Source organism: Pseudochaenichthys georgianus, chromosome 12 (genome assembly GCF_902827115.2).
Source record: "Pseudochaenichthys georgianus chromosome 12, fPseGeo1.2, whole genome shotgun sequence".
Taxonomy (NCBI): Eukaryota; Metazoa; Chordata; class Actinopteri; order Perciformes; family Channichthyidae; genus Pseudochaenichthys; species Pseudochaenichthys georgianus.
The window spans coordinates 4,453,416-4,476,631 of record NC_047514.1 but is presented as its reverse complement, the minus strand read 5'-3'; the positions used below and the strand labels follow the sequence as shown (position 1 = coordinate 4,476,631).

At 43.3% G+C, this 23,216-nt stretch overlaps 2 protein-coding genes across 2 annotated transcripts in view; both read right to left on the bottom strand.

Moving 5' to 3' along the window:
- The window catches only part of LOC117456529 (collagen alpha-2(I) chain), a 108,801-nt gene extending 107,159 nt beyond the window's left edge, over positions 1–1,642 (bottom strand). Inside the window, exon 1 of the mRNA XM_034096443.2 lies at positions 1,564–1,642. Coding sequence (XP_033952334.1) covers positions 1,564–1,642 — 79 coding nt within the window. The remainder of the gene's footprint in view (positions 1–1,563) is intronic.
- A 1,310-nt stretch (positions 1,643–2,952) lies between these two features.
- cacna1bb (calcium channel, voltage-dependent, N type, alpha 1B subunit, b) overlaps positions 2,953–23,216 on the bottom strand; it is a 210,901-nt gene continuing 190,637 nt past the window's right edge. The window contains exons 40-47 of the mRNA XM_071204950.1: positions 19,475–19,584; positions 17,528–17,694; positions 16,932–17,064; positions 16,726–16,836; positions 14,655–14,693; positions 12,748–13,009; positions 6,823–7,046; positions 2,953–6,285 (exon numbers count right to left, since the gene is read on the bottom strand). Of these exons, the coding sequence (XP_071061051.1) occupies positions 5,731–6,285; positions 6,823–7,046; positions 12,748–13,009; positions 14,655–14,693; positions 16,726–16,836; positions 16,932–17,064; positions 17,528–17,694; positions 19,475–19,584 (1,601 nt within the window). The 3' untranslated portion in view covers positions 2,953–5,730. The remainder of the gene's footprint in view (positions 6,286–6,822; positions 7,047–12,747; positions 13,010–14,654; positions 14,694–16,725; positions 16,837–16,931; positions 17,065–17,527; positions 17,695–19,474; positions 19,585–23,216) is intronic.

Below are 23,216 nucleotides of genomic sequence, written 5' to 3'. Positions count from 1 at the left end.
ACTGATGGGCGAGATTTATCAGGAGAAACCGAACAACAACAGGGATCATCACAGCAGAACATACACATCCGTCTGCACATTGATATCCATTGACAGTTTACACAAGGCTTTCACTCTCTGCCATCGACAGTAACTCAATGTAAACACGGTGAAAGGATTCAACAGGCCGGGTTCAATCAACACGCTCAGCAGTCTTATCCAAACTGTCAGCTGTTCCCTGCTCTCACATCTCTGTTTGGGTCAGCTTTGTGACTCAAGTGATGGCATGTGGGACGCTGTGGAATCCAGACACAACATGGTTGGGCGCCTGGCAGAGATCCAATCTGAGATCAAACTCAACAGGTCATCGTGGATTAAACAAGCTCAGAACCACGATGTAAAGCTAGAGCCGCCACACGGCTATCGTTGTATCAACAGTCCTGATAAAACAAAGGCGATCCAGACACTGAAAACACTGATGGGACAACAGAGCAGGCTGTGGAAAATGATGTTGTGATTTACTCAGTCTGCTTGGCAGAATGAAAGCATTCCATTGGATGTAATAACTGTAGATGAGTTTTGGCTTCACTTTCCACATGTGTTTTATGCAGAATGACAAAATGTTGTGTGCGTGACGTATTCAGCAAGTCAAATCATCTCTTTAGGGCCATGTCAAAAACACATGTATCAATCAAGTGGTGTTTTCAATTCAATTTAAAAACAAAGTGTTTTGCAGTTAAAAAAAAAGCCTCATTGTGGTCTGTATTTCGTCTTCACAGCTTGTCAAACAAACGATTCAATCTACACGTGTTTTGGGTTTGGTCACACACCAGAGTATTGGAATGAAAATATAGAGAGTTAACAGCATCAATGTTGGACTAACGAAGCCGCTGAGTATTTGAGGGGTGGATGATGAGAAGTAGAAGATTTTCATCTGGACCCAAAATGCACTGAACAAATAATGTAATGAACTCCAGCTGATCAAATATGACTTATCAGTGTGCTGGTGTGACAGGATGTTAATGAGTATTCACAGTTGATCATGTGCATTCATTACATCTGGTATGACAATGGGGAATCACAGAATACGTGAATGGTGATGGTGAAGATAAGTACCATGTGACAAAAGCATTATGTGGGTACTGCAGGGCAATAGTTGTCTTTACATAGCATTTGTAAATAACTACTATTTTCCACATGTAGCCTACCTATAACTTAATGAGCTTCCAACTCCTGTGGATATAGTTACGGAGATGTCTTGAGTTTAAGGGCAGCTAATTATCTAATAACAAAAAACACCCATCTTTTATCTGTTTTTGTGCTCTACCACTGCTAGCTAATTAATTTCCAGGCAGCTAGCTAAAAGTAATTTGGTTGTAAATCACTTTACTTTATGAAAGGCTGTGTGGCTTTAGTTTAAGTGTTTGTTAATATCGAATTTCCACTTAAATTAAGTCCTGGGACATTTTTGATGCGTCACACCTGCTGAAGAATAATGCCTTGAAACAAAGTACCACGTATATACTGCACTGATATTTAACTTCCAATAGTTAAAAGGCTCGGCAGGTGCAACACCACTCTTACCTGTCTGCAGCATCCCAGAGCCGGACTCTCCTCCAAACTCCCCGGGTGCATCGTCCGGTGAGGCGGTGCTCGTGCTCATGAGCCCGAGGAGGCAAAGTGTCCATTTTAGAAACCTGCAGAACATCTTCACGCGCTAATTACCTTTGCAATTAAGAGTGTAAGACATGTAAGAAAGAGCACCAAAACGTGAAATGGAAATGAAAATGAAAAAAATATATAGAGGCTGTCATTAGTCCTCAAAAGTGAGGAACATTGTTTAACGGAACTTTTTGTTCTTTAACTTGGACTAACTTGTCATCCTCTCCAGCTCTCCTCTCCTCAGACAGCAGCTTCTCTCCCCCTGCAGAAGCAGCTCATCACCGAAGCGCCAAACCAGCCAGCAGAGGCCCCGCCCCTTTCCTAAAATGCAAACCAATAAAATCCTGCAGGACCTCCGCCCATTTGTTTTAACGACTGTCTGACGCCTTAACGAAGTGTTGATTTTCAATTAAATGTCAAATAATTCGTTGGACCTTTCATCACTGCTGCAGATTAATGACTAATAAGGAATCACATCATCTGCTGACAGTGCTGAGTGATTCAACATGAAATTGCTCTTTGATATATTTCATATAACAGATTAAGGTATACCCTGGGAAGGTTATTTTTCTATGTGTACTGTTTGAGTTTGCATTTCATTTCAAACCTTTATTTAACGAGATTGGTCCCATTGAGATCATAGATCTCTTTTTCAAGGGAGACCTGCAGCATATATGTTCCACATGAAACATACAACAATAAAGGACATCATACATTATAATTTATAATATGCAGAGCACAGGACTGCAGTATCAAACGTATCCAACACTAAGCATGTACATATACTTCCTAATATATCTCTACTTTAAGGGGTACTCCTGGAAACCAGCACAATGTATATCTGATGGATTAACCGTTAGATTTGTCATAATGGCACCAATTCCACATCATAATTACAAACACATACACTTCAAACTATGTTACCTGTCTGGACTGGACTGCATGTGGGTTTCTGATTTCATCTGCTTCAATTCACCTCCAATGAGTCTCTTATTTAATCTTAACCTCATATTACTTTGGCAAACAGCAATGGTAAAACATACATGTGTTCATTTCGCTCAATAATCTATCTGGCAGTTTAAATGTGAAACCTTATGTTCTAACTTTCATATTAAGTTATTTGCAATTGCTGTTCCTTAAAAGTTGCCAAAAGCTACGTATAATAAGATTCAATCGGGAATATGGAGTATCGGATTTTGAAACTGGATTCAAATTCAATAAAATGCTTTGGAAACCCGACCCTAATCCCAAAACATGTCAATGCAATCTTCAGAGACTTCATGTTGCAATTTCATAATCATACCTCTTTATTCAAGGACTTATATTCATATAAAATCTATAGGTACAGTCAAAAATAACTGTGGGAGAGACAGTCAAGTAACAGATCAGGCAGCGAAGGATTCAGCCATTCCAGAATCTCTTTTCTGAGAAAGAGCCTTGTTTCCACTTTGGTGGTAATTAAATGTTATTCAAGCTCTCTTTTTCTGTCTTTACCTGAAACAGATACATTGTATGTTTAGATAATCAGAAAATACAACAAGGAAACAAAGGGTACAAATCATGGACTGAATGAAGTCAAACAATTCCTCTTCTTTTTTTTGCACATGCACATTTTCATTTCAGAACATGCAATCCCGGACATGTCCAGAGGGGGCAGTCAAGAGTAAAACTGTAAGAGGAAAACTTGGCACCCTGTTCATGTCACGCTCGTTGGAGGTCTGGAAATGTTGTTTTGAAAAATCTACTTCAGAGATGAACACCAATCTCTACTCCATTAGGCAACGTACAGCTTTTTTTAAAGACAACAAGCAATCTATTACGTTACCTTTACACATACCAGAGCCACGCCTACAGTTAGACCTTATTGCTTTAAAGTCTAAAACAGCTCCTTTTAGATGATCCATCAAATAGATTGCACACATATGGGACAACAGGAAGTTAGGGTTAGGGAAATAATTGGATCAAATCATGTTAGCAAATCATTTACATGTTCTTAAACTTGCTTAGATTCAACACGCACCAAGAGATTTAGACACCTAGAAGATCTAATCTGAATTTTGATTCAAAATACTGATAAATAATCTTTCTATAAATGTGCCACCCATAATCCCGTTTTGACAAAATATTTTTCTTTATCGCAACAAAATATATGTACTTGTTCTTTGACCAATTACTCTAATTTCTATTTATCTACCAAAAGGTATTTAATCAAAAGTCTGATATATCTCATGGGCAGTAAGACCCATTGTTTCACAAATGTTTAAAAACACACTATTGTTGGTATTGGTCTTGCCCAAAGGAAAGTGGGAAAGAGTGGAGCCAACATGTTGCAGAAAAGGGGGAACAAGCTAAATTTAAGCTCGGGTCTGGGGTTTCCTAAATGGCCAGTCAGCTCTTTACCTAGAACTCTAACCATACAGAAATGTTAGATTAGCCATCTGTTATTGACAGAATACCTCACACTAAACCAGTGTATCAGTCAATATGTATCTGGTTTTCAAGCAAGTTTAAAACTGTTCAAAATAATTTAAAAACACAACTTGATCCAACAGTTTTATATTCTGGGTGTTTCTATCTGGGTAGGCTTCATGCAGTCAACTTGCCAACCTCTAAATGCCCTGTGATTCACATATATCAGCTTTGATGCCATTTGTGCCTCAGTTTGCGTCAGTTAACTGTACATCATATAATACATATACAATTTACAACTCTTCATACATAAATGTAAAATGTGGTCGCAGTCACACTAAAGCCTGAACCTGGAGATTCGAGACGGTAAAGCTACAGGGCAGATGAAGTGTCGCCTTGTTGCATAGCCCTATTTCAAGTCAACAGTCAGCAGCAACAACACAACTCTTTATTGTACCTGCGGATACACAGACAGGTAACCTCTCCTAAAACCCTCACACAATACTGCACTCAGGGGGGGGAAAGAGATAAGTGTAAACCTGGACATTTGGGGAAATATAGCAGAAACAATGTATGCTTGAGGAGGCAAGTGTTGAGATTTGTTGATCAGAAATAAATAAAAAATGGCACTTTTCTGCATTCAGAGACCATTTCTACCAACTGGCTGGCAGTGTATTTGAAAGAGAAAGGCAAATGCTTACCACACACCCTTAAGCAAAAAGTACAGACACTATTTTTGACAAGTTCAAGACCCTGGCATGCATTACATTGCTTACTTTGGATCTGTAAATCAGACATACCTACCACAAGATTCAGTACAAAACATAATCGATATTTTTTTGCATTCGGTCCACTATACCAGATTAAAACTTTGTTCTCTACACTTTCCTCAGCCTTGTACACACTCACATCCTCTACTGTATATTCAAGTCCATCTGATCAGGCTGCATCTTAATACATCTTGGAAAACGAGGCACTTAGTAATCAGCCACATAACATCAGAAAAGAGTTATCTATTTCCTATGTGCACTCAAAAAATGTACATCTGGTACAATTTACAAAAACTGATTATGAAAACTGGGCTCTAATTCTAAATCCAATCTCTCACAATGTTACATTTTTCGGTGTGTCCCTTAGGTGTCATGGCAGAAGTTTAAGATTGACATAAATTGGTTCCATCTGGACAGAATTTGGTGATAACCCCAAGTAAAGGCTGATGAAAAAAACATTTGGTGGAAGCATCAATATGATCAAGTTGTAACTCGTCTCTCACCGACATAGCAACCATAAACAACAATAAACATACAAAAATAAAACAGTGTTGTGAGCAGCCATGTTGATACCAGTTTGAGGCATTCCGATCACTTCCGCTCAAAGAATGAGGATGGCGTTTTGTCTTCTGCTCCATCACTGATTTTACTGGCCAAGGCAAAATACTTAAGGGTCTTCACAGGTGCTATAGTTTCAGTGCAAGTAAAGGGGGTAGAAAAAGTCATCAGTGTCTTTATATCCTTAAAAGTTTGTTTTATAAAAAAGGAGAAACACTAGAAAGCTGGAATGGTTTCTGATCCCCTTTTACAGCACTTTCCACTGGCTTTTTCCTCAAAGAGTTTCCTTTTGGATAAATCCGCCGGCTTCCTTAGTTAGAGCGCTGTACAACACTGATACGTTTCCACCACGTTAGCACCAGTCCTCGTCCTCCCTCTCCCTGAGACTCCCTCGGCTCCCAGCGGCAGACGCAGAGTTGACCCCGAGGGTGAAGTGGAACCCGTTGGGCACCCCCGAGCGACCCTGCGTGTTTGCCGCTGTGACGGACGCAGCGGCAGTTCCTTGTGAAGCCGAGGCTGTGGTGGAGGTGGAGGCTGCGTTTCGGGCAAAGCGTCCCCCTCCGTGGCTACTCACAGAGTCATGGAAGTCCTCTCCATGGGACGCCTGTTGAGGGGAGATCTGCGACTGCCGGTTTAGATTAGAGTCCGAACCGATGCGGGTGACGGGGATCGGGGACTCGTCGTGGCCCCAGTTTAACCGATCGTGCTCTGAAAGGCCGCGGCTGAAGCGAGTCTGGGGCCCCGTGGTGGCGGCGCTGGCACTGGGCTGGAGAGGCGAGGAGTTGGCGGTCTTGTAAGCCACGGCAGGACGAGGGGTGAGGGGGGTCTGAGGGAGCTGCCTGCGACCGCGGACCGGAGTGCTCGAACCCGAGGGCAGCGGCACAGCTTTCACCACACTGCTACCATGCTGAGGACACAAATATACAACATAAATCGAAAATGATCGGAAATATCCAAAGTGTGAAGGATAAGTACTATACCTATTCAGGTGATCATGTACAAATGAAAACACCAAAATGAATATAATGAAGTATTCCTGCCTAAACCTAAATCCTACAAATTGCCTGTTTCCGAGATCCAAATTGGGGCTTTCATTGGAACAGACCAGTGAAACAGTTGCAGTGGATTTGTTATATATTATCCTTAGTTTTTACAGGTTGGTTTTATTCCGTCACAAAACAATATGTTGATACTTAAATATATACAGTAGTATTACTTTGCATGCAAATAGAACAACAGAAGTCAATAGAATATGGGTTATGTATTGTATAAGCAAAGACGAAATAAAAATAAGAAAACAAATAAAAGCTAAGAGTAACCCTTTAACTTCACAGTCAGTTTTTGCTTCAAATCCAATGTTTCACTGTCCAAACCAATCTTACAGACCAAAGGGTTGTGCACAAGCTAGCTGTCAATCACAGAGGAACATATAGCAGTCACTGACCTGTCTGAGCAGAGCAGCGTCCTGCCCCTCTCCGGGGGACGTGGATCTGCTGGGACCGGCTGATTTGGTGTGACACTGCTCTCTGCTGCCGTAACGCTCACAGGAGTAGTAGCGCTGCTTCTCTCCTGCTGAGGAGTGATGCCTCCTCTCATGAGGCCGGCTGCGGTCACGCTCCCTCGCTCGCTCTCTGGACAAACCCTCCGCTGAAGGGTCGGTGAACGAATCTGGAGGACGGCACCATCAAACAAAATCAGGGGAAGAGGGTAGACAATACACTACTGTAGATCTCATAATCTATGACAGCATTCAGGGTCATTGTAGTATAGGAATAGTAATAAGGAAGCTACAATTACATTGTTAGTTTACGAGGGGGAAAACAACAACAAATTAAGAGGTTTTATACATTTAGAATATCACCCTCTACATCATCTATTTTGTATTTAGAAAAATACATATTCAGTCAGTCTTAGATTAAAGCTACTCACTATGGAGAAGGGCTGCTCGATTATGGCAAAAATCATAATCTCGATTATTTGGGTCAATAATTGATATCACGATTATTAAAAACGATTATCCATTTACTTTGAAAACATCAATTTATTGGAGAATTATTTTTTGAACAGTATGTTTTTAACAGTTGATTACCCTGAACTTTAAGTATAACTCAACTGAAAAACCAATTAAAAAAAAAAAATAATAATAAAAAAGTAATCGTTTTATTTCGATTACGTTGTTTTCGTAATCGTTGCAAGCCATAATCGTAATTGCGATTAAAATACGATTAGCCCTACTATGGAGCCATGTTTTTACATCAGGGTCCCCATTCAGAACTGTAGTAAACACCATGAAAACTAATAAAGAAAAATAATAAAAAGGAGATAAGATAAGATAAAAAAAAGTCCTCCACGATCACTTTTAAGCTTAGTTTACATTCATTCAAAGAGGATTTTTGTGACATAAAACATCAGATCACAATTCGGTTCTTTACAGACATAGGTTTAGTTTGATGCACAGATGAAACTTTGAACATACTTCAAAGCCAATATGTATATGATTTAAAAGAGTAAAATTAGACAATGCTGGTGAAAATTGCTAACACATATTGTACACGTTGCTTTCAACTATGTGTGTCCGTGTTATTTCCCTGGGGGATGTCAGAGTCAGAAAAGTGTACACATGAGGACTTTGAATGAAAATCAACTAGGGCTGTAGAAAAACCTTAGTCATCATTCCTCAGGCGATAACCGTGCTTTCAATTTATAGTTGTTCTATAGACTTGGCCTGCAACACCAATAATACACTCCATCAATCCAAAGAATGTAAACATCATCAACAACATGTGGTCCAGTTTTAGTTTCACGAGACGTATCCTGTTTTTGTGATGTGTAATGTTATCCCACGATATTTCACTACACCTTTAATTAAAGACAAATGGCTCGTCTATGTTTGTCTGTATGTGTGTGTGTTGTTATCTAGTCTTTGGGTGTGTGGCATAAAGCAAAGCACTGTGGAAGAAACAACTCTCTCTTCAGCGCTGGAATGACTCCAGTTTTTTTAGATTAAAACCGCGATGACAGAAACACAGAAGCCTATTCATCATTGTGATGCGTCGGATCTGCCTGGAGAACGACAAGCTTTGAGGAGTGAAACTCTCCCTCTGCTCCTCCCAGTTTAATAGATGTACAGAGGGCTGTGGGATGTTCTGCTATCTCACCAAGAGGTACCCATAAATCCCTGTGCTGGACCTGTCCACTGTGGCCTTTTATCTCGGCAATAAAGCCCAGCTGCTGCCCTCCAGTGTTAACACAAAAAACACCCTGCCACCCGCTCTCAGGCTCTAATCGCTCTAGCAGACGACCCCTGATGGCAAACAAAGAAAACAAGTATTCCATTGTGATAGAGAGTTATTTCACTGGTCACCTTCTATTAATCCTTCACTTATTTCCTTGCCTCAGTTCACGTTTCTCTGTCTGTACAGGCAGCAGGCAGACGGGCCGTAACATGCCAAATGCATGCTGCCTGGTGCCCTATTGCAGCGGTTTTCAAAGTGTGCACGGAGCGTCCACACTACAGCTTCAAAAAAAGCTTGGAGCTGGGCGTGTCTGGAGCTTGGGGATTTTATTCAAGCAACACGACCAACAACCAATCACATGAATCTCCCGCCCCCGAGATACAAAGCAAAAAACCCCGGGGATTTTATGGGAGCAATATATATATATATAAACTCCCCAAACAGGCGAAAACCTACCAGTTTCCCCCACTGTCTCTGCCACCTCCCTCCATGCCTGGTTCCTCCGGTTTGTATCCCGGTAGGTGAAGAGGGTCTGGTCATACAAAACCGGGTGATTTGCTACGGCGATAGTTAGTTTCTCCTCCAACTTTTTTTGAAATATAGAAATGAACGGCGGGATATCTCTCCCAGCTTAGACGCGGTTTGATTGGCTACGGCTTGAGCTGTCAGATTTTCCGAAACGGGATTTGATTGGCTGGCGCTGGCTACTCCGGCGTCTCCGGCCCGTCCACACTACAGCGTCGACAGCGTCGGAAGCGTCGGAAGTGTCGACAACTCCAATCTGCCCATTCACTTTGAATGGGGTGACATCACGTTGCCTCGCTTTTTCGCCGAGTAGCCAGCGCCAGCCAATCAAATCCTACAGACACGCCCAGCTCCAAGCTTTTTTTGAAGCTGTAGTGTGGACGCTCCGTGACGCCGGAGACGGACCGCTATGCTACCCACAATTCAGTTCGGCGAAAAAGCGAGGCAACGTGACGTCACCCCATTGAAAGTGAATGGGCAGATTGGAGTTGTTGACGCTGTCGACGCTGTAGTGTGGACGGGCCGTCACGCCAGAGAGCTTCAGGGGAGGCGCAGCGTGAGAAAAAAATTACGAGAAACAGTGAAATATAGCTAGTTAACTTCAGCTAACTTTATGCGAGCGGCAACATGGATCGGTTTTTAGTGAAGTTACCTAAAGTGAAAGAGGAGACAGCGTCTGGCAGAAAACGTCAGCTTTGTTTTGTTTTGGACATTTATGAGAGAAAATCCCTAATGTCCGAGTGCAAGTGAATGCAGCACAAGACGCGAGCCTTGTAACCCCTCCCCCGGCCCTGGCGCGAGCGAGGAAATGTGATTGGCGGCGATTTTATCTGAACGGGAGGTGCATTCGGACCCCAAGTAGACGGAAGGAATGAGGTATTTGCGGTCTATAATGACAGAGAAGAGACTGTGAAGTTTGGCTGTACTCAGCATTGGATCAAAACGCACTAAAGCTTTAATGCAAGGTTGTCAACATTCTCTCCTTCAGATAATGATAGGATTTCATATATGCAATATGCTCTATACGTTAGAGACCAAGGCTTCTGGAGGCTGTTACTCTTTAAGAAATGTAACTGGTTATGTCTGTTTGTCTGAGTGAAGGTTTGATAACTCCTTTCTGTGGGTAAAAAGAGCCATTTAGGGGAAAGAACTACAGAGTTGTTTTGGCGAGAGGCTCTGACACTACAGTGCTACAGCAAATGGCCTTTTCCATTCTCCCGCTGTAAATTCCAATAAATCAGTGCTCCGTGACATCAGTTCAAAGCTCTCCTGTTTTCTTTTCTTTTCCTCAAACTAATATAAAACATCATTGTAAAAGTTATTTACTTCTGCATATCAGTTTGAAAATATTTACTGATGTGCATTTATGGACGCTGCGAAAAGCTGTCCCAAAACCTCACACTGATGGAAAATAATAAACAAACATGGACAGTGTGAAAAGAATGGTATGAAGTTACTGATTTATTTTAACAAAATGGGTCACTGTTTCTTTATACAGTCGCTGACACAGCTGAATCTTACTTGTCTAACCATAACCATAAGTGCACCAACACATGTGCTGGGTTTTGGATGATTTTGCTCAGAACTAGACTGTACACAACACAGGCAGTTTGTACTGTTGGTCTTAAAACAACCCCATAGAATAAAAAAGGGGTACCACAAGGTTATATGCTGGGTATCTATACTCTTGACAACAGCATTACAATCACAATCCGCCTTTAAAAGGTCTTTAGACGTCTCTGCATCATTTCAAGCCCACACTGAAAGCTGGCAAAGCAACATCTGTTTTATTTTCAATAACCATTGATTCCAGTTTGCCATCCCATCCCATCCATAAATTAGGACAACCTTTTATCTAGTGTGTGAAGTCAGTGGAGCTCAGTCTACATTTGATAAACACAACTGTTAAGGGTCATGGGGAACAAAGGGAACTACTTATAGAACAGAAATCCCCAGCAAAGCAGATTTTCCTTCTCTGTGCTAATCAGATGGAAAGCCTGACATGTAAAATCCCTGGATGAAGCGCAGCAGAAACCCCTTCACCTACATAACCCGATCATGGAACCTTAATCCTATAAAGAATGTCTGCCACTACGATGAGACATCAGAGTAATCTACAAGGAAAGCCTGGCCTGCCATCGCTGTCTCTCCATTAGTGGTGCCAAGTTTCCAAGTTTATCGCTGTATTATATGAATAGCCCAGTCAAAATAATGAATCTCTCAACAAACTATAATAAGCCACTTCATTTACTTTTATCATACTTTAATACCTTGACTATTAAGCTCTATTTGATGACATTCGGTCAAATGTTTTACACTCATATTAGCGTTGTAGACAGAGCGTGTGAAGCAAGACTGTAACCCTTTTTTCTGCCACTACTGTTAATTACAGGAGAGTGGCATCTAGCTGTGACGTTGCAGATTGCAATCAACTGCATACCATTCTGATCACCCCTCTCTTTTCTAAGCGTTATGAAGAACCCATGGTGCCCGTCAGGTAACAGACAAAGACGAGAAGCCCTCTCTAGCGCCAACGTTAGTTAGCAACCTCTCAATCACAAGGTCCTCAAGGTACTCCCTGAAACATCCATCCATCCATCTTCTCCCTCTTACCCGTGGTCGGGTCGCGGGGGTAGCAGTTCCAGCAGAGAGCCCCAAACTTCCTTTTCCCTGGCGACATCAACCAGCTCTGACTGGGGGATCCCAAGGCGCTCCCAGGCCAGCAAAGAGATATAATCCCTCCACCTGGTCCTAGGTCTACCCCTTGGTCTCTTCCCAGCTGGACGTGCCTGGAACACCTCGCCCAGGTGGCATCCTAACTAGGTGCCTGAACCACCTCAACTGGCTCCTTTCGACGCGAAGGAGGAGCGGCTCAACTCCGAGTCCCTCCCTGATGACCGAACTTCTCACCTTATCCCTAAGGGAGACACCAGCCACCCTGCGGAGGAAACCCATCTCGGCCGCTTGTATCCGCGATCTCGTTCTTTCGGTCATGACCCATCCTTCAGGACCAGAGGTGAGGGTAGGAACGACAATGGCCCGGTAGACAGAGAGCTTTGCCTTCTGGCTCAGCTCCCTTTTCGTCACAACGGTGCGGTAAAGCGACTGCAGTACCGCTCCCGCTGCTCCGATTCTCCGGCCCATCTCACGCTCCATTGTTCCCTCACTCGAGAACAAGACCCCCGAGATACTTGAACTCCTTCACTTCAAACATATTCTGCTTTATCATCTTTACATTTCCAAAATCAATAAGGTGCCATTTTGAAGAGGACTTCAAACAATCAGATGAGACCATACACTCTGAAAGCAAATAACTCAGATGATAAATCAAGTGAATTTTCTCATAGACTTCTGTGCCATTTGACTTCAGTCAATCGTGCTGAATATTAGAGAGAATCCAAGTATAAGGCCCTTTCCTATTGGCTTCACTTTTACAACAAATGGGGTCAATTCATTCATTCAAATCATTCACACTGCTCCTGTAACCTCATCAGTCACAGACAGTGATTGTAATGCTTGTTTTACTTAAAGGTACCTTACTGAAATGTGAATAAAGTCACTTTTTGTCTTTTTTTCTATCATCTATCATCAACGTTTTTTTGTCTCACCAACTGTGCTGGATGGCTGCACTGATCCAGCTCTATCCAGAGACTTTTGCTTCTTGTCTTTATCTTTCTCCCTGCGTCTATGGCAGCGGTGGTGGTGGTGATGGTGGTGGGCTCTGTCCTGGTCCTGGATCTGACCTGGGCCCGTCGGGGACTGAGCGAAGCCGGGCCGTTCCATGTCATACTCCCTTAGCCCGACCTCCTGGTAGTGCTGCGGCGTCAGCGAGGAGGCCGAGCGCTTGATGGGACTCAGGTCCACAATCGGCTGAGAGGATAAAGAAACATGATGATGAGTAGGAAGAAAAGGAGAGGGTCGCCTGTGGTGGTTACACCAAAACCACTTATACTGGATCAACAAAATAGCCACAACACACAAACGACACAACCAGTGGACGGTTGTCTTAAGACTGACGTTCTACCCGTTCTTCTCTACGCACAGATGTAAGAAAAAAGGTGAGAAGAATGAACACAAATCTGTGACAAAACTTGAATACTTACGTAAGCTCGCAGTAATCTCTGCTCGTCAATAAATAATAATAATAATAATTTCAATTTATATAGCGCCTTTCACGAAACCCAAGGACGCTTAAATGAGGGGGGTTGTGGACATGGACCTTTGTAGCATATGTATAGGCATTTTATGGCATTTTTATAATTTCATTTCTGACTTAAGTGTACTTTTCTGTAGCAGCTAATTCTTGCTTATTTACCAAAAGGTTGATTCCACTAAAACATGTAAAGATGAGTAACCCCTCTCCCATATCACATTGTTTTAATATAGTCATGTGATATTGTTATTAAAAAATAAGAGATTATGTTTGGCTTTAAGTATTCAGTGGTGACTTCCCTTAAAATCGTGCATAAACCAATCATTCTCCATGGATGTATACTGGCACTAATGCTTTGAGGACATTGACCTTCACCCCACCTCATCTGATCTGACTGACAGTGCAACTAGCAGGCAATAGACTGATGTAAGAAGGAACTGGAACAGCAGCTAAGTTGCCACCCCACCTGGTGGCTACTGCATGGATCATGTCTGATTATTATAGGGAATTGTTTTTCTTTCATGATTTTAGTTTCCGAAAGTATCAGTACATATTCAGACAGCTTCGCATAGCGTTGAAAGTGCATCTGTCAAGTTATTATAACAACTTTGGAAAGCCAGTATATGACGCAGACTATATTTATATTCATTAACAGACATATTTAGAGTGGTTGTGCTGTTCCTCGTGTTCCCACCTCATAGCCTGGCCTGTAGCTATAGTCAGAAACAACAATATCACAACACTTTGGAAAATATCCATATTAACAAGTCATTGTATATAGTATGCAGTCTTAAAATCTTAATTATCAGTTGAGTTGCTTGAATTGCTAGTAAAATAAACCCCCCTTTTCTTTCAAACTACTAAAAGGAGTGTGAAAGTGAGGTTCAAGTGATAAATTAGACTTTGCTTTTGTGTTTGTGTGCTACAAAAAGATTTTAAGACTGGACGTAACATCAAATGACCGATAAGGTTAGATGTATTTTATGGTTAAGTTAGAAGAAAAAGATAAAAATTGTTATTTCAAAGCAAGAACGCAGCAGTACTGTCTCCGCCTTGTTCCAAAATCACCACACTCACAAAAAGACACTACTACACTACTACATAATGAAACTCACATCCAGTACACACCACCACATTTGACTTGAAGTGTAATACTGTACTGTAAATATATGTTTTTCAATTCCTTGTAATGACAGGTATATACTGTATATGTAGGAGGATGTGAACTCTGCACTGATATGAGAGGAGCGCATGGAGGCAAACACAGACATGACAGAAGAAGAGGGTGTAGGAGGAGACGAGGAGAGGAGGAGAGAAGAAGAAGAAGTGAAAGAGTGAGGTGGCACAACAGGTGGTACATACTGCCAGGTGGGTCCCAGGGGCGTGGCGAGGGTGGCTCCGCTATCAGACAGCACACACAAGAGGGAGGTGGGCAAACATTAGCAGTGGGCATCAAATCAGAGAGGGAGGACAGAAGAGGAGAGAGGAGACTCAGGAAGCATGAGGCTGGTGAAATTCTGTATTTAATTATTGACAATAAATACTATGACAAGACCAAAATCAACACTGTGTTTATCCATCTAATACAAAGTGTCTGTGTATCTTCAAAGTCTGAGACACTTATTTCCTCCATCTGCCATAAAGCTCGCCTGTTTCCCAAAAACTATTAAAACACATTGTTGGGCCATACTGGGTAAAATGCTACTTTATTACCATGAAGGCATTCAAATGTTTTGCTCAAACATACTTTATGCTGTTAAAATAGTAACTGACGGACTGGCGTTAAGAGAGGAAAAATGCCGATTGAAAAATGTCCCTGACAAATAGTCTTATTTGTGTAACATTTGCTAAAAACTACAGTGCCCAGCTTTTCAATGAAATAGTCAAAGTTAAAATCTGGAAGATATCAGTGTTGTTCTCTTTTACGGCCCTGATGAAGACAAACAATGTTTCATCCGACTTGTCATTAAAGCTTTTTTATGTGTTTCTCCACCATAGTAACTGTTAAGTATACGACTTCAAAAACGATTGAGTTAAAGAACATTCCTGTTGTGTTAGCTCCATATCCCCCTTTGTGTTTGGAACAACTACTGCTGGGTCATGGAAAACAAATACTAAAGTGCATTTATACCAAAACACGACATCAGCCATTGTGTGTCCTGAGTTGGTTAGACATTGTTTACCCATCAATATCACCACTAGCTCTAATACTGCAAATGCATTGGGCTTCCATTAGTGGTTCCATTAGTTTAAATCATCAAGAACAACTTTACAATCTGCTGGTTTTGGTCTTGTTATGGCATTTGTTGACAATGAAAAAATATGTCGAATAAATGCAGCCTTTTTCTTGAAAAGAGAATAGAGGTCAAAATGCAACATAAGGAAAGCACATGTTAAGTGCGTTGGGACAAAGACACAGAGACGCTAACAGACAGGTGAGACAGACAAGTGACAGACAGAAAAATCATCCTGACATGAAACAAATATGCAACAGACGAGAGCCGCTGGGAACTCACAGAATGACAATGAAAGTTAAACAAGTATCAGAAGACAGTCGGTGACTCATTTAAATCAAGGGATATGCAAAACCCAGATGATAAATTAGATTGCAGTTCAGTTTGACTATTGTATGAACTATAACAAAATATGATTATAATCCAACCGAAGACATTTAAAACATTATAAAATAACATCCATAAGATATCTAAGATAATTAACTCACTCTGACAGTAATGTATGTTATGTGTTAACATGCTCAGGTTATCTCGATGAGGTTCAATACTTACTGTAACATGTGGAAACAGTATCTGTAATCCATCCATTATTTTCATTCTCAATACAAAAGGACTTAATGAATTAAAACACTGTGGATATGGTGGAACATTTCAATGTTTGAGACTACTGCATATGATAAGCCTCATAACCCTAGCTGCACACGGTACTAAACGCAGAACACTTCTCATAAAACCCTAAAAAAAAGATGGAAAATACGTATTTTATCCCCTAAATGCAATCTAAATATCAAAAACAGTCTGTCCCTTTGTGTCCATTTGTAAAAGTTGGCACACTGTTTAACCAGCATCGGATTATTTGTTGTGTCTTTTCATAACTTTCTTATACAAATCAACACATTCACGCATCCTTTGCTGAGTCGATCTCTATCCTGAGTTTCCTCATCTGTGATAAATGTGAAGTTGTCAGAGAGGAGAGGTGGTGCGGGGGTCAGCAGGATGAACTGATGTGGACTGACGGAGCAACAGAGCGGCTCACGGCTGCTTCACTAAAGGGCTACCACTCAGTATTGCACCAGCCTTTTTTCAGCCTACCTCCTCCACGTGTTCAACTGCCAAAGACGGACATTTCTATCATGTTTACACCTCAGAAGCCACCGTTAGATGATTTCTCAGGTATTCCACGCCGCTGTAAAGCTTACGTAGTACTCAGCGTTGAGTCTGGGCAGAGAAGCCGCTCTGCAGTGGCCCTCCAGGCTCGGATATGCCTCTGAGTCTGAAACGTCCTCCACCTTCGTCAGCTCGACGAATTCCTGCATGAAAAAAGAACATGTAGTACAGTGTATGGGGGTAACACAGAACAATCTAATGTAAAATAACATTTGAAGATAGAGTTTCCTTGGAGTACCTGAGGTCTGGTGGCGTAGGGAACATCCTCTGACTGGCCTCTCTGTAGTTTCCTCCGGACTTTGGGTCTCTGTTGTGCCATCTGAGAAACGTCTCCGGACTGGGAATGTTTTATGACCCTCGTCTGGTTTAGCCTGTTTAAAAATACACAAGAGCTCTGACTGTAATATTGGCAGCTAAACAGCGTGAAGGATCATATTTAAACTGAGGAAACACCTTTCTTAGTGTCAGTCTAAACTGTTTAATAATGAAGATAGTTTCCCTTTTTTTCAATTCCACGTGTTAAAAACAGAATTATAATAATAATAAACACAATTCCTATATATCGCTAAACATATTGTCTTGTACCTAAAGATTATTTTACATTAGGAATAAAAAAAGCTACACATATGTTGTGGATATATTTGGTTTCTTCTGTATAAGACGTATCGTACGGTAGCCTTGAGAGGAAAGTCCGAATTTATTTTAACAGGACTAAAAGCATATAATTGTTCCTGCATGTGAGTTTTCATTTCTCGAGGCACTCCAAAAACAAGGTAAACATACAGTATGTGATCATGACAGTAATGTATCACAGAGAATATATGTGTTACTTACGCCGTGTCCCTGCTGATGGAGGGGATGCTGGTACTGGGCAGTGCCACTAGCTTGGTTTCTGGCTCAGGCTGGGGGGGGCTGGGCTTTTTGGGGAAGGGGAACGTTGGTTCTACTTCCTTTATCTGAGTGAGGGTCAGCACGGGACGGAACAGCGTCCCGAGTTTACTCTGCAGGACAGATTGACAACGTTTATACACACTGAAAGAGATCAGTTTTTACAAAAGGTCAAATGTAGTTGTGCTTAAATGAAAAATAAAAATCCTCTTTCTGAGTATTTTTATTTAGTCTCGTATTCAGCTTTCACAACGCAATTTGGTTGAAATAAGTTTCCCTTTATTTGAAAAAGGCGTCAATGATGCATGTTGCTGAATCAGTAAAAGGTAATCTCTTAAAAATAGTTCCTGTTGCCATTAGTTATATATGCACACGTGTATATAAAGTAGGGATGGGAACGATTAATCGAATATTCGAAATTATTCAGGTATTCGAATATGAGTTATTAATTTTTGTATTAATTTTTTTTTTATTATTAATTTTTTTTTTGGGAGTGATGCCTAAGTTGATTACATATTATCAAATTGAATAATTCAATGAATACGACAGAGCCATAGCTAAATGCGGGCAGAGCTGCTGATCTCTCTCTCGCGTCCGGTTATACTTCACTCGTGTTTATGTCCAAATCCATCAGGTCTAGCTAGTTCTAGCCAATGATATGGCTGCTGCCCCTCCCTACTCGCAGATCACGCAGACTCAAACCTCATCTTAGGCCCAAATGTGGCGCAAATGAGCTCCGCAGCCATTGAGGTTCCGGCGCAGTTCATGAGCGTGCTCCCCCGCCCCCTGTCAACACTCGCGACACATGAGTGGCCAGCCTAAACAACAATAAGTGCTGCTTGGCAACCGTGTGTGGCGGCAAAGTACATGACATTTTGACTGGAGAGATTTAGTTTTTCCGGTATTCAACATATTTTACCAGTCAAAGTCCGGTAATTATTTACACTCCAAGAAGAGTCCTACACAACAGACATGGCGTCAAAAAGGAGTAATGTGTGGAAATATTTCGACCAGGTTAGTGAGTGCGGTGTAGAGGTCAAACTATGCCAAATTAAACGTATACATGCTATACCCGCAACCTCCGTTCCAGCTGAGAGGGTCTTCTCTACAGCTGGCCTGATTGTGAATCGCCTCCACACATGAAAGCTGTAGGCCTAGCTGTCAAACTGTGATCACCAGTTCAATACATTTGACAAATTCGACTTGGTTTCTACACTTATTTGAACATGTATGTATTTATTTCTAAATAATGATTGAGAAAAAATTGTATATCCTATACAATTTTTTTTGTATAGGATATTTACATTTCAGTTAACCGGTTAACCGTTTTTTGGGGGGTCGAATATTCGAATATACAATTACTTTCAAATTCCCATCCCTAATATAAAGCAATCTCATCCAGTTATAAGATGTATTGTACGTTTTCTTTCTCAATTGTACAATACAGATTATGACTAAAACACAGTCAAGATTAACATACAATAATCAATTACAATATTTTCCAATCACGAAAAATCCAAATAGGTAAACAAAAAAGACTTGAGAATTTCATGAAACTATGACATTTTGGGCTACCACAAAGCCCGATTATGAAACAAGGTGTTAGACTTACATTTAAGGAGTGTCTTAAATGAGACTATATGGAATTAACTGAAAACTGTAGATGATGCATCTGCTCCTAAAATACAGTATAATGGAGTTATATCTTGTTATTCTTGTTTCAGTCAGTACTAGAACTTCTTATCAATCAATCAATCAATCAATCAATCAATCAATCAATCAATCAATCAATCAATCAATCAATCAATGTTTATTTATGTAGCCCAATATCACAAATGTTACCTTCCTCTCAGTGGACTTCACAGTTTGTACAGAATACTTTTCACGCTGTACCTGAGGTAAGCCTGTGTTGTTCTGCTGCTGGAGTCTCTTGGCACAGGTCTGCTTGTAGTAGTCAAAGATCATCAGAGCTGCGTAGACCTTTCCCACCGTCAGCTCGTTGTCTGGGGAGAGGGGAGAGGGGAGAGGGGAGAGGGGAGAGGGGAGAGGGGGAGAGGGGAGAGGGGAGAGGGGAGAGGGGAGAGGGGAGAGTGGAGAGGGGAGAGGGGAGAGTGAGAGGTAGTTCCTACAGGTGGCCAGAAGATGGCGCCATGTGATCAACATCATAGGTCTCAGAGAGAGCCACAGATGTGTCACAGATAAAATGTTTTTCACAGAGAAAACTATTTATGACAGACTTAGAAAATAGATTACAATAATTGTTTTGCTTCTCCATGCTTCCATAGATTATTTTATTATTTCAATAACAGATAACCACCATGGCCTCTAGTAGACCCCACACACATAACAACACAGACTGTTATAGTGTCAAGATCTGTCTGTGTTGTGTTCTCATTCATAACACTCCGTTCGATGTCTCACTATGGGATGCGCCTCATTGCGGAGCAAACAGAAGCATCAATCTCATTACGCCAATCCTGATTGGCTGCTGATCTTGACGTTAGCGTCAGGGAATTCACCCCCTATAAGTAGCTTGCGCCACGACGCATGCGTCATTCAAACACCTCTTCTCGCTCTATAGTAGCCGGACAAGCTTCACGGTCCACAGACTGAATCCAAATATAACCATTTCGGTCGCCGGGCGCTCGCCGGCTACTCCTTCTGCTTTGCAGGAAGACAGTAATACTAACGCCAGTTAGTATTGAAATCGACCTCGCCCTTCTCTTCCCCGGAAAGTAAGGTAGGTCTGATTTTTTTCAAGCTAGCAACACACCTGTTGCTAGCTAGCTTCCCCTTACTACCGGCACCACGGTAGCGAGAACGCTTTTCTTTTTCTCTCTCACGGAGGAGAAAAGGATTAGAAGTATATTGACACACCAGTCAATATTCTTTGAGAACAAAGGACCCACACCGTCCCTTTTTCTCCGGATTAAGGATGGGTTGGTAACACTTTTCTCTCAACGACGTACCTGTTACGAGCGGGTCCTCTCCACGCCACGAGGCGAACAAGATGGACGCCTCTCCCCCTCACACCAGAGGAGTCAGGGACTCGGAGGGTCGGTCATGCGGCTGCGGGTTGAAGATAGCAGGCACAGACTCACACCAGGTCTGCTCGTCCTGCTATCTACAACCCCGGCTCGTGCGGGCATTGTGCCCGTTTCACCCGAAAGAGCCTCCACCGACGGCTAGCACACCGAGCTCCCTCATGTCCACTGATTCGCCGTTTGGCAATCAAGACATGGGGGCGTCCGCCGCAGAGACTGAGCCCCTCACTGTGTCGGTCTGGGGCTCACTAACAGCGGCAGCTGCGGAACCGGGATCCCACGCTGTGTCAGGCCCGGGACCCGGTGGCGGCAAGAGACGCGGGAACGGAGCCCCACGCCTCACCAGGCGGGAGTTCCCGGCGAGACCTCACCATGGTCTCGCCCGCGGAGGCTCGGCCTGCTCCGCATACCACCGATGGAACTGCTGGTGGCAGCCCACCTCCTACCGAGGATCGGCCCGTCACCAAGCAGGAACCCCACGCTGCCAGCGAAGGTGGACCGTTTCCAGTCGACCATGACTGAACGGTCCTACAGAGACGCAGCTTTGTCCGCCAGGGCTCTGAACGTTTCCTCACTGCTAACCGTATACCAAGCGGAGCTCTGTGAGGATATGTCGAGTAATCCTGGACCGGCCGTTTTGGACGAGTTGGTCGCCGTCACAGACATTTGTCTCCGTGTCCAACGCTGCGCCGTTCAGGCCACGGGCAAAACAATGGTGGTGCAGGAAGGAGCTAGATGTCTCAACCTCACCAACCTCCCAGACCGGGAAAAGGAGGATGTGCGAGACATGCCCATCGTTCCCGAGGGGATTTTCGGCTCCGCTCTCGCCTCCATGCAGAGGAGATGCGAGTCGAAAAATGAGGACGAGGCCCTCCACCTCTGCCTCCCTCGAAGGGCCCAGCCGCTGCCCTTCGTCCAAGCTGCCCCGAACCCTGCTCGGTTCAAAATACCGAAGACGCAGAGGTCGCAGTCCGCCCCGAGTCCCCAGCCCAGGCAGGAGACGAGGGCGAGCTGGTCTAGAAAATCTCCGGTCCCGGCTGCAGCCCAGGCGCAGCCAACCCAGAATTTCGGCCAGCAGTCGAGGAAGAAGAAGCGAGCGGCGTGACAGCCCCTCCTTCTCCCTTCTGTGACAGAGCTGGAAGTCTACGGTTCCCCAGCTCTAAATGTGTTCCCGCCGCCTCGAGAGATGCCTCAACACCATCCTCAAGTCCGCACAAACACATGTCACACACTTATTGATTTGTCTGTCATAAAACATTTTCCGCTGACGCATCCAGGCTTCGAGCCAAGGGCGCAGCTCGAAAAAAATGAAAAGAAAAACAATAAACAGTCCGTCATCTGTTCCCTTTCTGAGAGCAACTACGGCCTCTCTCAAAGGGCGGACAATTGACGGGTCTATGAAGGCACCACCGTCACACGCATGCGCAGTGCCGGCTGGGGTCGTGAAGGCACCACCGTCACGCGCATGCGCAGTGTCAGACACTGGAGGGCCCCATAAAGGCCCTGACACACCAAGCAGTCACCAGAGGATTAGCCGACGCTGAAGTCGGCTGTTGCCTGGCCGTGTTCTCCTGCGTTTTGGCCATGTGTCGCACGGGAACCCACCGCACCGACTTCAGTGCGTGAGTGGCAATAACTCTCCTTACCAGCAGGCGGCGGTAGTGTGTATTCGTCATTCAAAAGAGGCAACAACCGGAAGACAGAGAAGAAGAACAGTATCTTTTCTCCGTAATATCATACAGAGCTGGCCTCTCCTGGATCAAGGTGATGAGCAGGTCTTCGTTTGCATCATTCCAGATCGCCATGATGAGATGAAAATGAATAGCAGTCTGTGTGTGCCTTCTTAAATCGTTTGTTTACGTCCCTCACTTCCGCTTCGCTTCTCATGCACTGATTCACTAGCTGAACAGCCAATCAGAGTGATTATTTGGTCCGACTGCCAGACCCGATGCATGGCCGATTCAACATGTTGAATCGGCCATGCATCGGGTCTGGCAGTCCAAATAAGGCGTGTCACGGTCGACGGTGCGGGACACACCAACCTGACTACGGCGCCGCGAATGCCCGACAGCCTCTGACGGCCTCTGACTCCCAAAATCGGGTTGGTGTGTCAGGGCCTTTACACAACAAATAGAGACTCAGAGGGGAAGAGACGTGACATCTCAGCTGGCTCTGAGGAGCATACAGCGGGAGATGCTCACGACATCTGCTTGGGTTTCTCAAGACAGTTACACGGAGCTACAGACTCCAAGTCACCGTCACCCCCCCTCGCTTCTCGGGCATTCTGCATTCGCAGGCCCGAGGAGAGTCAGCCCATATTCTAGAGAGAGAGATCCTCTCACTTCTAGAAAAGAGAGCTATATCTGTTGTACCTGCCGAGCAGAGTCAGAGTGGTTTTTATTCCAAGTACTTCCTCGTTCCCAAACGGGGAGGGAACGGAATTCGGCCAATACTTGATTTGAGGGCTCTGAACAGATATCTAAAAAGATATAAATTCAGAATGCTCACTCACACATCTCTGCTGCGTCTCGTGCGACAAGACGACTGGTTTACATCAGTCGACCTGAAAGATGCGTATTTCCACATCCCAG